General features: G+C 45.7%; 1 protein-coding gene across 4 annotated transcripts in view; it reads right to left on the bottom strand.

Moving 5' to 3' along the window:
* Positions 1-15,360, bottom strand: part of FAM102A (family with sequence similarity 102 member A) — a 37,501-nt gene that overhangs the window by 9,813 nt on the left and 12,328 nt on the right. For 2 of the 4 annotated variants that reach the window (XM_041474892.1, XM_041474891.1), the window contains exons 3-6: positions 6,613-6,733; positions 6,258-6,287; positions 2,635-2,751; positions 2,111-2,157 (exon numbers count right to left, since the gene is read on the bottom strand). In XM_041474892.1, the coding sequence (XP_041330826.1) occupies positions 2,111-2,157; positions 2,635-2,751; positions 6,258-6,287; positions 6,613-6,733 (315 nt within the window). Of the gene's footprint in view, positions 1-2,110; positions 2,158-2,634; positions 2,752-6,257; positions 6,288-6,612; positions 6,734-6,962; positions 7,113-15,360 lie in introns of those variants that run through there. The other 2 variants (XM_041474895.1, XM_041474894.1) reach the window with 2 other exon arrangements.

The following is a 15,360-nucleotide window of genomic DNA, read 5'->3' as shown; positions in this document are numbered from 1 at the left end:
TTCTCTTACACCTCTCTGGCCAAAATGAAACCTTTTATCCCAGCAACCCTGTCCCCTTATGAGAGCACTTTTACAACAATCAAATAACCTTTCCCTTTTTTAACTGACTATTAAACTCTTCTCAGTGAAACTAAAGTGTTTTTCCAGCTGTCAGAATTATTTTTCTGGTTATTCTGTGAGCCTGCAACATCCCTTTGTAAATGCTGACTGCAGGGCAGAGCTGTGAGTGCCTGGAGCCCCCTCCCTTCCTCCAGAAGTGCTTTTGGGTGGAAGCCACAGCATGTGCAGCGTGGCAAAGTGAATATTCCTCTTGGAGCCCTAACCTCTCTGTAGCTTGAAGTCTGAACTGGAACTAAAGGATCATATTATGGATTTTAAGTGAGGAGTGAGAAATAAAATCTTTTGTCTCACTCAGAGCTCTGAGGGAAGATGTTACATGAGAAGGGATCTTTGCAGTATTTTGGAAGACAGAATATTTAATGTGGGCCAGCTGAATGGCTATAAAGCTTTCAGGAAACACACAGCATGCCTTTACCAGGAAAAAACCCTCCCTAATCACCTTATCAGTGATTTGCATGCACCCAGGTGCTTTGGAGACTTCGCTTCACAGGTTTTTAAAGCTTTTACAACCTTTAGCAAGCAAACTGTTCCTGCAGCAGCTGTGAGAGCAGCCCCTTGGTCTGTCAGCTCAGCTGCTCTGCCCCTTTCAACAACCCCAGCAGGAGAAGGTTCATGGAGTGCTGCAAAAAATCAGTGCTTGGAAGTGATTTCCCAGCACAGTTTAATTCCTGCCTAACCCTCTAATGAGTGTCATTTACCAGAAGCTCTACTGATCAAGGACTATTCCACATGCAAAGTTTCTATTTTTAGATATTTGCACATCATCAACATAAAAGGGAAAAGTGGGAACGACTGCAAAAATCCTTCAAGAAAATTAGGTTTGACTTTCAGACTGAACCGACTTACATTAAATGGATATTTATATCCTATTCTGTGTAACTTTCAGGCATTCTAAGAGTGGGACTTGCTTCCATTGCAAAGGAGCGACAGGTATTTTTGTAAGACATTATTACCAGACATCCTAGTACCCTAGATTTAGAACATCTGTTACTGCTACAATTTGGTTTAAGATACTCAAAACTTCTATATTACACTTTCTTCTGAAGCAGAAATTCTTCAGAATCAGGTGACACTGATGATGGGTTTAAAAGTGTCAGAAAATACTGCAGCACTATGAAAAGCCACTCACAAAACAAACCTACCAAAAATTATGCAGCACTTTAAAGAAGAATTTGAGCTAATTTACACACTCCAAGCTAGCTCCTAAAATTAGACCTTTTAGCCCAGAATAAAACTGCTACAAGAGCTGGCCTCAAGGTAAAGCTTTTTTCTCTCATACTGTTGGGAGGCAACATGAAATATTCCTTTGGGCACATGGCAGCCCTGCTGTGTAGTCACACACCTTCCAGCACACCACAGCAGGGCTGGACTGTGATGCTGCACTGTGGTGTGAGGGAAGATGTGGCCAGGATATTTGTTGATTCACCAACAATTCTTTAAGCAGCAAAACTGCTCCCCAGCCTAACTGTACTTATTCTTTTCTGTTATTATGCATTAAAAAAACCCCACATTACTGCAATTTCCCTGCTAATTAATACAAGTTGTGAGCCCTGTAGAAAAAAAAAATGATTCAGCCTTGAAGTATTTTGGTTGCTGTTTCGATCTGAGATCTTTATCCCCCATGGTATGTGCTGAAGCATGTCCACTTCCAAGACTGTTTTCTTTATTGACCTTTCTCCTCTTGGAGGTCAGTGAAACCAAGCCCAGAGCCATGAGAAATTCTATCCTTCATGCAAAACATGAAGTTTGTAATCAAAATCTCCTGGTTGCTAAAACCTAAGTTGCACCAACAGGGAAAACACTGTGCACAGCAATAATCAGAGCTGGGAAAGCCAGAGCAGAGAACAAAACCAATTAACAGCACAGGCTGGCTGTACTTCTCTGGGTGATTCAACCAGTTTTACTGTACTTCCCAACATCAAGTGCATCTTTTCCCCTCCCTTCATCAGTTTTAGTGTCTGTCCAGAATGGGGTACAGCCAGGAACTCACGTTTTGAAGCAGGGGTCCCCAGAGAGCAGGGACATTCCAATCGTGACCTGGAGAGGGGACACAAGGCACATCATTAGCCATGCTGCACTGAGCTCCTCACCTCACAACAGCCAGGAGCTCAAGGGCTAGGTGTAAAGATCAGCCAGATCTAGCTCCTTTCCCAGGGAAATCAGCTTCAGGGATTTAGCAAAGCATTTCTCTCCCTGCCCCAAATCCCTGGCATCAGTAACTCCAAGTGGCAGTGGCTCAGCAGGACACCAGCTGGGTCATGCTGACAGTGCCTTGTAACATTTTCCCTCCCTCCTGTTCCTGGTATTTTTGTCAAAGGTCACTGTTTGGCCAAATCAATGCCAAATTATCAAAGGGCAACTCTGATAATGGGAAGCTTCCCAAGTCAGTCTAGCAGCAGAAAAGTAAAACCCTGTGTCTGTACGTAACAGGACCTCCTCCCAGGCCTGGCACTGTGCTGTGATCTCCCCAAAGCCCTAAGCAGGATTTTACTGTGTAAGTTGAAGCTGTTGTACCTTTAGGATGGAGTTGTCCTGTCGGGTGTTCTTAGTATCATATCCTTCCAGCAAGCAGCAACGGACAGTGGATCCAGAGCCTGCAAATTCTGCCAGATTTAGATCAGCAAAGCCCAGCTGCACCAAAAAAACAATGGAGGAAAGGTGAGAGAACAGACATTACTCCATAAAGGGACACACAGTGTCACACAGACCAAAGGCAGAGAACACATCTGTGAGCACGGGCAGAACAGGAGCCAGGACACAGAGTGGTAGCTGTGAAGATTCCCTGTTCTTGAGGATGGACAAGGTCACATTCCTCATCCCTAGCTAGATGGACACTGGGAGGCCTTCAGGAAGCCAAGCCCACATGGAGGAAGGGTGTACAGTAGTGCTGGTGGCCAGGACAGTGTTAACCAGCTTGCAGCCATTGCATAACCAAGGACATGGAAGGCTCTAGGTCAACAATGTGGAAAAAACAGAATCACACATACACAAACATAATAAGGCACTCTTTGTATCGGGCCATCCCAGAATGCAGTGGAGCATGTGAACCAGGAGATGAAAGGATATTGTTACAGGGGAAAGTGACACCATCCTGAAAAAAACAACAGAATCTGGGCAGGAGCTGGAGGCCCAGAGCCATGTGGCACTGCCTGTGCCTCACCCCTCAGAGGCAGCTGCTGGGCTGGGCAGCTCCTCCCCAGCACTGCTAAGGTTTAACTAGCAAGGGGTTGGTGTGGCAGGCAGAAGGGAAGAGAAATATTTGGAGAGATTTAGTTGTGAGCTCTCTAAACCTTCTCTAACAAATGGGAAGCAAACAGGGAAGGTGACAAAGCTGAAGATCACACGCATTTTCAAAAAGGGCACCGATCCCTCCAGAGTAAATACACACACAATGAAGAGCACCTTTGTTTTCCTGCCTTAATCCTTGGTGTATTAACACAGTGTTTCAAAGAAAAAGTTACAGCTTGTTTTATGCACAGCTTTAAGAACAGAAGGCAGTTGTGCCCCATCTCATCTGATCAGGAGAACATGCTGTACTCTGTATGTGGCCAAAGCATCCAGGCGTGGAGCATCTGCGTCACAGGTCAGCTCCCAGGGGAGCAGGGAGCACAGGTGGGGCAGCAGCAGGTCCTTCTGTGCTCTGCAGCACACCCCTTCTGCCCTGCTGCTGACAGCTGGATGTCAACTGAACGGAGAGCCCCAACAGCAGCACCATCCTATGGAATTGTGGTGCCCCTGTCAGCTGAGGAAGCTGATAGAGAGTCCCAGCACAACACAGTCACTGCCAGAGGAACCCTGGCTCCCACTGTTCCAAGTCAAGAATCACAGTCTGCTCAAGATATATGACTGAGGGGGAAACAGCAGAAAGATTAATGTAGCTGCTTCCTTCATCCCATTCTCAAAGGGGAACTTCTGATGGCAAATGAAAAAAAAAATAGTGGGATAGAGAGGGAACCTTTCATCAGCAAAAAAAGAAGAAAAAAAATAACCTTTCTTCCTCTCTTCTCACTTCTTAAGAATTCCTTTAATGCAAGTGTTTCTTCAGCCCTTGCTGCAGAAATTTCTCTGTCTCTTCTAGCCAAGAGCTATGCTGTTTGCTAATTTTTCACTGATAAGGAAAAAAACAGTGAATTTTTATCTGTTAGAGATAAACAGGACAGAGGAAAGCCACAGAGGGAAATGCAATCCATCACTGTGACAAAGACACAGCACCACCACACCAGGAGAGCAGCATGGCACAGGGGTGGCCCAGACCCAGATCCCTCCTCCTCCACCACAGCACTAAATTCTGAGAGGAGACCAACACTGGAGCACAGAGTGTGGGAGAACCCTCCAGCAACCCACACGGCGCGCTGAGGTCAGAAGCTCTTTCAGGAAGCAGACTCCCAGTATATAGAGGAAAGATCCCTTAACAAAAGGATGTTTTCAGATATAACCTTTCAGAATAGTTTCCTCAGATTTCCAGCCAGCTGATGGTGTTTCTTCCAGCTCAGGGAAAGAGTTTCTGCTTTATCAGTCCTTCCTGTCGTCTTCCGCTCTGTCACCCCTGACACCGAGGTGACATTCACGTCAAACCCGAAGATGTGCAAGGCACTGGGAAGTGCCTGGGGCACAAACAGCCCCATCAGTCCCTGCTGGGGGGGGACCAGGTACAGAGGGCATTCACAAGTTTCATCTTCCTCTACACCTGCTGCTGTGACTGGATAAGTTCTCAGCTAATTAGGATAGTTTAAAAAGGTGGGGACTCATGGTGTAACATGGGAAAACAGCTACAAGGACATCACCACAGACTTCTGCTAGAAACATCAGGAAGCCCAAATCAGTTCTGTCATGGGAAGCTGCCTGGAACAAGCCTAGTTCACAGGGCAAGACTGCAATCTGGTGTGACATCTCATTTCTGAGCTGCTTCAGATCATCTTCTCAGAGAACACATGTCTTTTTCACAGCAAACCAAACAAGATACCAGCCCAAGAGATGACAAGTACTTGAGATTTGGTCTCCAGTTCTGGCCTGGAGGAAGTCAGTCTCTTTTACGTGCCACTAAACACAACTGGAGACTGAGCAGAAAGGAAGTAGGTTAGAACACGACCTGAATAAGGTCTCCAGGTTAACTCCACCATAGAAACATGCCTTCAGGCTTCCTTTAATTCTGCCTTCCCAAATCCTGCAGAAAGCTTGAGGATGGACAATGAGGAGGCAAAGGCTGATGCATTTGCTATGTCTCTTCCTCCAACTATGCTGCTCTCCCTCGACATGCAGCTCTGCAGAATGAATAACCTTCCCACAGTGTGAATTTAGTGAAAGAGAAACTGATGGCCCTAGAGACCATGTCCTAATTAGCAACAAAAAAGGAACAATGCCACACTGCCTTCTCCCACCCAGCACAGCAGAACACAGGAGCTAGTGCAGTAGACCCCTCACAGCCAGTTGCCTCCATGGCCTCAGAAAGGATATTGATGAGAAGGAATTCTTAAATGGCTGTGTATGACCAAAGTATCTGTTTATTAGAAGCCAGCAGCAGTGACTCATTTTCAAACAAACATCATTTTGGGCACTGTGTGAGCTCAGCTTCTAAGCCAACATTGTCTCTTGATCCAGCACAAGGAGGAGAAGGGGGTGGCCCATTGTCTGTCCCACAGCACAGGCAAGAAAATGCAAGGAAGAGAAACCAAGACTAAGATCCCTGCTGATCTGTTTGGCTTTTGCCTCGGTGTCTCCTGTGCTCTGGCAGGCAGAGATTTCTGCTGTAGGCTCCTGCCTGCTCTCCTGAGGCAGCGAGGTGCCTGCCCCAGCTGGCTGCCGTGCTCTGGAGAAGAGAATTGGAGTCTGTTTCTTTATTAGAGACATGCTGCCAGAAGCCAGAGAGTTCACATCTGACTCAGAACTTCCCCAAAGTTTGAGGACATGCAGATCATCGCTCCAACCCCCATCTCATATCCATATCCAGTGCAATCTGGATCCCATCCCAGCAAGTCGAGTTTTTTGGGAAATCTCTTAACTCAGACTTAAACTAAGAACTAATGAACATCTCTCCAGATTGGTCCACTCAGCAGCCACTGGTTTCTACTGGGTGTAAAGCACTAGCAGGAGACAAGACCATCTTCACTCTGCTACATTTGCCCTTTCTATGCTCTTACCTTTGAGTAGGTTTTTCCGCCCTTCAGCTCCTATATTGGGAAACAAAACAAAACAGGAAAAGCAGCTATTATATGTGCTGGGGCAACAGGGGGAAAGTCATTACTCAGTCCTGGAATCTGCTCTCACGATTCACAAGCCTCTCTCTCAAGGGTTACCACCACTTTGGTCGCTCCCTTCCTCCATCATGGACTCTTCTGGGAGAGAGAGGCTCCGTTCCAGCATATCCTGTCCCAAACAATCTTTCCTTCCCACCACAGTCCACATAATTTTTCTTGCTGCCAAAAAGCAGCCAGTAACCAGTTGCCAGTACCCCACTGGTGGTGCTACCTGCCAGAAGCAAAGCTGGATGCTCACCTTCCGGACAGACACTCGGCAGATGCAGGGGTCCAGGAGTCCTGTGGCAGGGTTGGCACTCATTTTACACACAAAGGTGAATTTCTTTTTCCAGCGGACACAGTTTTCCTGAACTTCCTCTCTATGAGAATGAAAAAAAAAAAAAAAAATTCAAATAAAGGTACAAAGACAAATCAAGACCAGCTATTAAATATCTTTTTTAATGACTGGCATCCTAGCCCATAAAGATCCTCTGCAACAGCTTGGTTCACCTGAAACTGAACCACACAAAGGTGTTAAGTTAGCATCAAGCTTTTCACTAGTCAATACAGGTAAAATCCAAAATCCACCTAGGTTACAGAAATACTAACCATCTCACCAACAGAATTTGCCTTTAAAACTCTCACAAGCTCTGACATTTCCTGCTCAGCCGGTTCAGCTCACTCACGGTCCGGCCTCATGGAGCAAATTTCCATACCTGAACTGGGCTGAAGGTTCACAAGCTTATCTCCCTCCAGCATGTCTGTTTGTACAGCCTGTGCACAGCAAACTGCTCTGTGTCCTGGATGGCCTGTCCTTCCCTCCTCCTCGGGCTGGCACTAAGCCAGTGGGGATGGCCAACTTGAAGGAGGACAAAAACACATGTGGAAATGCTCCTGGTGCAAGCACAGAGGGTCACACCAAGCAAACACTGCGCTTCAAAACCTGCAGGGGTTCAGCCAGGGAAGAGGTGGTTTTGCTTGCACAGCTTCTGAGCATCTCCAAGCTGAGTGGAGAAGCACATGGCTCTGGCATAGCCTGAGCCTGCAGAAGGAAGAGAAGAAGCCTTCCCGAGTGCAGGAATCACTTCAGGTACAGCTCCGGCTTCCACACAGCACTCAGGGGAAGCTGGATTTTACCTTTCCAAGGAAGCTGGTTCAAAGGAGCCTGGAAACAGTGTGTGGATCCTTCCACAGGGCTCTAGTTTCCTACTGAGCTTCTGCAGGACCTGATCCATTTACGGCTCAGAAATCGGCCCTCGGCCAGTTCGGTTCTCAAAGTAATCTGGCCAAGGGAAGAAGGGAAGGCACTGCTGACAGCTGTGAGCAAGCAAGTCTGACTCTTATCTCTCCTCCTAGCACAGGACAAAGGTGCAAGGGCAGCTGATAAACTGTTTGCTTTAGCAGGGAAAGGGAGGCTTCCCACCATCTGACCGGGGCCAAAGGGACTGTAAGCCAAAGGGACTGGTGGCAAAGGGGAGAGTGATCAGCTTTGGTACTGCCTCCACTCTTTCTGGGAAGGAAGGGGAAGAAGCTGTAGCTCACATTCCCTTAGGGCAACCTCGAGGTGAGCCCAAGGGGACAGATCCAGGGACTCAGTCCTGAGGCAGGAGGTCCCTGCTGGTCCTCCAAGACATTCTGTGGGACCAAATGTGCCAGCCAAGGCAGACACAGAGAACAGAAAAGAAGTAGCTGACAAAAACCTGAAACCTGTAATCCTCTGTAATGCAGATAAAGGCTGGTCATCCCTGTTTAAAACAAGAGAAAACAGAAGGCAACAATTCCTTCAAGGCAGAGAAATGAAATCCCTTCCAGACAGAACTCAGGCTCGCTATTGAAGTCAGTAAAAAGTGAGACATCTAAGTGCCAAAAATACCTTTGAATCTGGGATTATTAATTCAATATGAGATCTGGTTCTCATTACTCCACTCAACTCACCCCAGCTCTCTCAGACAGGAGGAAGAAACACATCCAGAGGGATTAAAAAGGTTTTGTCTGTAATAAAATATTCACCATGCCAGCCAAATTAGGCATGTTACATTTCAAATATGGGTGTGTTAAACCTGCCTCAATAATAAGCAGCTTAAATGACCTAAAGGAAGGAAAAACTCAAGATACAGATGAGAAAAGGTATGCAACAGAATGGAAAACCACCTGTGAACACATGCTTCAGGAACACAAGGCAGGTACAGGGGGATGCAGGAAACACTGAATATTTTAGGAGCATTAGTCACCTTTGGAAAGGAGCTGCTGTTTTCTAGAAAGCAGGGCTAATGCTATAGCTACTACTGACACCAGAGCTCCAAGGGAATGCTGGAAGGCAGCTGCAAGTGAAAGGAGTTTAGTCAGACAGCAGCACACTGCAGCACACCTTGTTCCCAACGCTCTAACCCCTGCCAGACAAGAGCACTCATGGGATGCTCCCTTCAGCTCCCAGAGCCCATCCCTGGCTCCCACAGCTGCAGGATCCTCAGTGGGATCAAGAGCTGCTCCAGTGTGTGAGTTTCCTTACTCAGGAGTTCTCACTTGTTTTACAATGCAGGCATGATTAAGCATCTGCTGGATGCTGCTAAGTCCAATGAAGGCTAATTACTTCAAAACGTGGTTAAAAGTACTGATTAGCAATACAGAGCTCCATAGCTAATTTGCCTTTAGCCTAAGCTCCTCTAACAGACATTCTGCTTCCTATTAAGGATGTACATTGGCTTTCCAGAACTGCTGTAGATACCACACAGTGCAAGGGATTAGGAAAAGGATTTGGGGGTGTTATGTTACCCACAGCACTGTGATCATGAACCTCAGCTGCAGGTGCACACAAAGCTTAGGGGGTTTGTGCCTTTGGAACAGTCTGCACAGGGCAAGAAAGAGTTTACAAGACAAAATCCAGAGCTGCTTTCCAGTCACAAGTTTCACAATCATTCAATAATGAATTTCAACCTTTTTTCGTTTTTTATTTTAAAGGGTGGGGGCTGGGGCTGTATCATTAGACAAACAAGCAACAGCTCTATTGTTTCAAACTGAACTCTAAAAAATTAGTTCCACATTTCCAAAAGATGGCATGTGGAGAAGAAATGGGCTTTGCCTATTCACCTCCCCTCAAGCTATCGTTAGACTGGTAATTAGACAACACTAAAAAAGGGACCAAAAAAAAAAGAAAAAAGGAGAACTCAGATGATGAGCAGTTTTGTATTTAGCCCTGGAATATTCTCTGATGTACAATTATGAACCATCATACAGAAACAAAAAACACCCAAGAAGCATGGCGAGGGCTGCACTGAGAGAAGTTTTTTTTTCATCCTAATCACAAGGCAACTAAAAGTAAAGCAGAAATGAACAGCTTAAAACCAGAAGTGTCTAATTTTAAGTTTCACTCTGTATTTGGAGAACCAGAAATAGTTCACACCAATGCCAGGTCTAGGTGCCAATTCAACGGGTCTTCAGAAGTTTTATTTTAAAAAAGCTGTCTGTATCATTTTGTAAGAAGACTCCCAGAAGGTTGAATCTCTGCCAAGCTAAGCTTTGCCCTCTTCTGACTTCAGACTTATTCAAAGCTGTGTAATTACTCTTTCCAGACCTAAATATACCTCCTCAGAATAAACCAGTGCAATCCTGTGGCAGCTTTTGTGAAAAGCGGAGTTCTGGAAAGAGCTTTGTGAGGTTTTCTAATCCTGGAGCTGCTCATCTACCTCCAGCTCGAGGAAGAGCTTTTTGCATCCCTCATCCATCATTCCAGCTCTCGAGAGAAGATTCACCAGAAAAAGAGCACTGGAAGGTGCTTCACCATAGCATGGTGAGAAAACAAGCAATGGGAATGATGCACAGGAGGGACTCACTGCTTTACCTGCTTTTGGAGAGGCAGCAGAGAACCCTTGGAAGCCTCCAAGGCCACTCTGGGTTGAGATCTCACACACAGCTCTGGAGACAGGCAGAAAAACACACAACAAACAGACCTTAAAGAAGAGATGCTTCCCAGCTGTGGTGTAAGTGCCACGGACAGACCAGCACTGTTACAGAAAGCTACAAGGCTCACTCTGAATTCAAGTTGGTAAAGCAAACACTTCTAGAAAAAGGCCACATATACAATCCTTGCTATCTTGGGCTACTGTGAACCTCTCTCCCACATGAAAACCCAGCTAATGAAACACTAGAGCAGAGATTAAAACTTCTATTTACAGACTCAGAGCTGAGTTGTGGGTATCGACCTTCCAACACGCCACCCGCTGAAACACTTCTGCCTTTTCTAAATGCCTGAAGCATTTAGAAAAGCAGATGTTTCACTCCTGCTTTATGGCAGTTGTCACACATATACAGTGTCATAAAAAGGCCACAGCCTTACTGAAAAGGCTGCAGCAACAAAAAATAGCTTTTAATGTCAAACGTTTCACTAGAGCAATGTGTCTCAGTGTGATGTTTCATGCATGGGGCAAATGTGGGAAAACCTCAGGCTAAATGGGACAGGACAGAGATAAGCACACACAAAGAGCTTCTTATTCAGATTTACTCCTCCTCCTTACACAGAGGGGAAGGGTAGGCTTTCCTATTTCTGATGCTCAGTCCACATGCTCACTGTCCCCCCTCTGAGATGTGGATCTGTGTCAGAGCCTTCAAGCAGAACTAATCCCCCTCTCAGCAGACCTAGTCCTCTGCACCCTCCTCCCTGGTTCACCACTGCAGCAGAGCAGCAGCATCTTATCTGATAAGGCACAGGAGAGATAATACCATTTTAAAGAGCCAAGCCAACTCCCAGCTCAGATTCTTTCAAGTGCAGTGTAAAACAGCCCTTCAAGGGGCCCTGACACACACCAGCAGTGTGTCTTTTGGGGAGTAAGGGAACACAACCCCTGCAATGCAGGTACAATCCCCTCAATCACAGAGAAACAAAATATCACTTATTTCAGCAGATTGCACCTGAAAGGCCTCTTCTACACCATTTCTTTACACAGCTCTGCTTTCATCTGCAGAGACACAGTTAAAACAGTCCCATCTAATCCCCAGCCCTTCCAAAGGCTGAATTAGAGCAGAGTCACTGACACTCCCATAGCTTGAAAAAGCCTGGAACAATCCTGCATTTTGCTCCAGAGAAGACAGTTACTATTTTAACTAGGTTATCTAGTGCAAAGCTGTAGGAGACACCTTTGATAAGTGCAAGGAAAAATCCCTGAAAAGCCTGCTTCAAAACTGACTTTCTAGGATGTTCAGGAACAACAACACCCTGGCGTTCACAGCACACCAAAATATATCCCATCCTACAAACACAGCAGGTCCTGCTACAAACAATGCCTAATCACTGCCTGTAAAATACAGGAATTACAAAAGTGGGTGAACATACATATGTAATACAAAGCAAGCCCTCATTTAGCCATTAGCTGGTTTAGAGTTACAATCCAGAACCTGCAGGTATCTCCAAATAACGGGCTGAGGACACGGCACTTCACGTCAGTACATATGTTATTAAAGAAAAATGCAGCTCTAGGCTTTGCCATCCTGATGCCTGGCAAGGAAAAGGAGAGGAATCCACAGTGAGCAGGAAGCACTGGGGGCAGACACCACAGGAACAGCTCACATCAGTGAAGCCTAGGGCTGCCAGCATCTGCTCAATTTTGTTGTCAAGCTCATGGAGGCAAAACACAAGTAGGGAAGCAGAAGCAAACACAATGTAGCAATAGGTGCTGGGAAGCTCAGTGGAAACACATCCCAGGAATGAGGAGTGACACACCATATCCCCTGGGGAACGTGGTACAGAATCATCAAAACCAGCTGGATACACAAGGTATGAAATCCTAGTTTAACCTGGAGGCTGACATATGCTTTACAAGTTTACACAGAGGGGTTTTGCCCTCCCTGAGCAGAAGCAGTGCAGGGGCTGCAGGGAACTCCCAACAATAAAGTCACTCTGCAGGGCCTGAGCTGACATCACTGGCCAGAACAACTGCCAGCACAAGGAGCTGTGTCTCCCCCTCTGCAAACAGCCCTGTATTCTCCAGCTGACAAGTGCTGGTTGTTGCTCACTAGACATGAGCAGTTATGATGGAAAAATGGCTCAGAGACAGATGATGCAGACTGTGTTACTGAGAGAACTAAGCAAGCCTTTGTCTTTTGAAACAAGTCTTATTTGGATGTTTCACTGCAAGTGTTTTAAACAAGGGTTCAGCAGTAAGGTCACTGCATCTACCAACCTACTCACAAAATTAACTTTTCAACTCCCAGCAAACCCATTCCAATGGCCCGCAGTGATACCCTCATCTCCCTTGTGGTATCAGCTTACACTTGTTCAGTTCTTCATTCACACCAGAGCAGTGATATGTACAGGCTCCATAAATGCTAAACGTGTACACCAATGCTTTTAGAATGAGCCAGTTGCACAACCCGGTGTTTTTGAGGGAGAACAAGGCAAGCTCCAAAACTTCTGCAGGGCTTCACCTGCTGTCTCCCAGCAGGAGATGGACATACATCCACTCCTGCTGTTCACTGGCAGCTGGGGAGGAGTGAACAGGGAAGGAAGAGTAGGGGAAAGTCAGCTCAGGAAACCAGATTCCACTTACGCAGTTAAGAGCACAGGCTGCCTAATCCCTACTTGACTGGACATGAGACAAATACAGGAAAAAGGATTAATGGCGAGTGTACAGGAAAAAAAAAACAAACAACAAACAAACCAGTGGGACAAACTCCAGCCACAACTGAGAAACCAAGCTAAGGAACAGTCAGGGCAGCTTCACTGGGCGACAGGGGACGATGATGACAGCACTGAGTATGTGAAAGGCAGCTGAGGAAAGAACTGGAGCAAAAACAATACGGCAAGCATGAAATAAAAACAGTATTCAAAGAATGATTTAGATACCGTCCTTAGGAATAAGCTGGTATCTAGCAGGCAAGGGACTGACATTTTATAGCTTTAACCTTATTTCCAGAAAAAGCCTATTTCTGTAAGGTACATCTTTGGAACTGCGTGTTACAGTTCCCTCCAAGGCAGTGATCAATCTTGATGAAGGTCCACCAGTACAAGCAGGGAATGATAATCCCTCCTGGAGAATGGGAGTGACAGTCAGTCAGCAGAACAAAACCCTCCAGCATCAGCACCCCTAGTTGTGTATGAACAGCTTCTTTGAAAGCAATTCAGTTATGTCTGCACTCCAGTGACATGAACCCAGACATGTGTCTTTTGGAAGTGACAGACATGAAATGCTGCACCTCATACACCATGTCCCATAGGCAAGAGCTTTCCAGTGCAGTACATCCCATCTACTCCAGATCACTGCACTAGGCAGCCAGGCTCTCCAGTACATTCAGGGCTTCTCAAACCACTGGGACTTATTCTAAACAAAATATTTCCAACCGTTCCTTGTATCTGAATCTTAAAATGATTAAGCTCCTCCTAACATGAATCATGTTAAAAATACTGTAAGAAATGAAACAATGGAGGTTATTTAAAAAAATCACATGCAGCTGGTGACCTAGTGCTACAGGAAAAGCTGCATAAGGAAACAAAAATTGTGCCAAATGGAGAAAGTAAGTCACAGAAAAATGACCCTTTATAACTTAAGTTATAGAACAAGTCAGCTAAGTTTTGAAAGGGTAAGCAAGGGAGGAGCAGGGAAAAGGCATGGAGAAATAATTCTAACAGACTTGGCTGCAAGCAGCAAGGGATGGGTACACGACACTTTAAAGATGGGACATGCCCAGCAGAGCCACTCTGCTTTGAGGTATTTGTAATTTACATTCTGTCAACTGGAAGCAAAGAAGAAAAGCTGGACATCAGGGAAACAAATCCAAGAAGGGAGTGTAACAGTAAATGGTATGCAATCTATTGTTACACACTGTGCTGAAGGCAGACCAACCCAAAGCAACACATATCCAAGGACTTCTTGCCACATCTACAGAGCACGAGCTCTTTCTGGTCTGAGGCCAGGGATGTGTGCCAGGAGCAAAAACATCACAAGCAAAGAACTACCAAACTCCTAAGTGTAAAGAAAGGAATAACTGGATAGATGACTCAGTTACTAAAGCACAAGTCTGTAATAATGTGCGTATTGAATGCTGAAAGACGCATTTGCTTTTTTTGAACTCTCATCATGCACTGAGTCACCACACCAACTCCTACTTCCATTGTTCTGATAGACTCTGTCGGAGCTGGGTTAGCCAAGAATGAGCCATGTGCCAGGCTGCCAAGCCCACCACCAGTGCTTTCCTCCCATAATCAAATCCACATGGATTTAACTTTCAGAAGAAACCCGAGCAGGTCTGCCCAGGTCAGCCACCAGCTCCCACACTCAGGGTTTTGTGTGTCAGTGGTTCCTTCTCCAGGCTCACATATGTTGCTCCTCTTGCTTTGTGCTACCTTGCAGTTCACACCCACCACGCTCTGAAGAACTTGTCTAACTCTGGGCCTAAATACCTCTTAGATCTAATATTCCACAACTACAACCACTGAACAATCAAATGTGCATAAAACAGGCATGAGGGCAACTTCACTAAGTTACCTCTTATGAACTCTAACCTACACCTCCCGTCCAGCCAGTTAGACTCAAAGGGGATTGAAAAAGCCAAGCTGAGAGAATTCCCTGTTACTGGGGGGTGGAAGGCACAGAAGGAGGGGTGTTCAGGATCATTTCCAACAACTGTATAGTAAACCCTACAAAAGTTAAAATAGGGTGAAAAAAATCCCAACTTTTCCAGGGCCCGTTGGCCCTTTGGACAAATCACAATTCAAATTTCCCCTATGGTTCTAACAGATCGAGGACCTAAAGTTTCAGAAGGTCCCAAACACTTCAGAAAAACTCTGAAGTTTGCTCTGTACAGATGGCTACAAGATTAAGGTAGAATAATACAGTAAATTTCTGAGCCAATATGTGTTTCTGTATCACAACATGGCTTTTATTGAAAGCCTTTTCACTTTTGGCAGACCACAGATGCAAAGTGAAGATTCGCTGATTATCCATTGCTGGTGTATATTTATAAACTTTCTTCATCCCCTAAGTGTTAGCTGTCATTCTGAGAGATTCCAGATTTGGAT

The sequence above is a fragment of the Pyrgilauda ruficollis genome, unplaced genomic scaffold (assembly GCF_017590135.1).
Source record: "Pyrgilauda ruficollis isolate IOZ18807 unplaced genomic scaffold, ASM1759013v1 scaffold34, whole genome shotgun sequence".
NCBI classification, from domain to species: Eukaryota; Metazoa; Chordata; class Aves; order Passeriformes; family Passeridae; genus Pyrgilauda; species Pyrgilauda ruficollis.
This window is presented reverse-complemented; position numbering and strand designations above follow the sequence as displayed.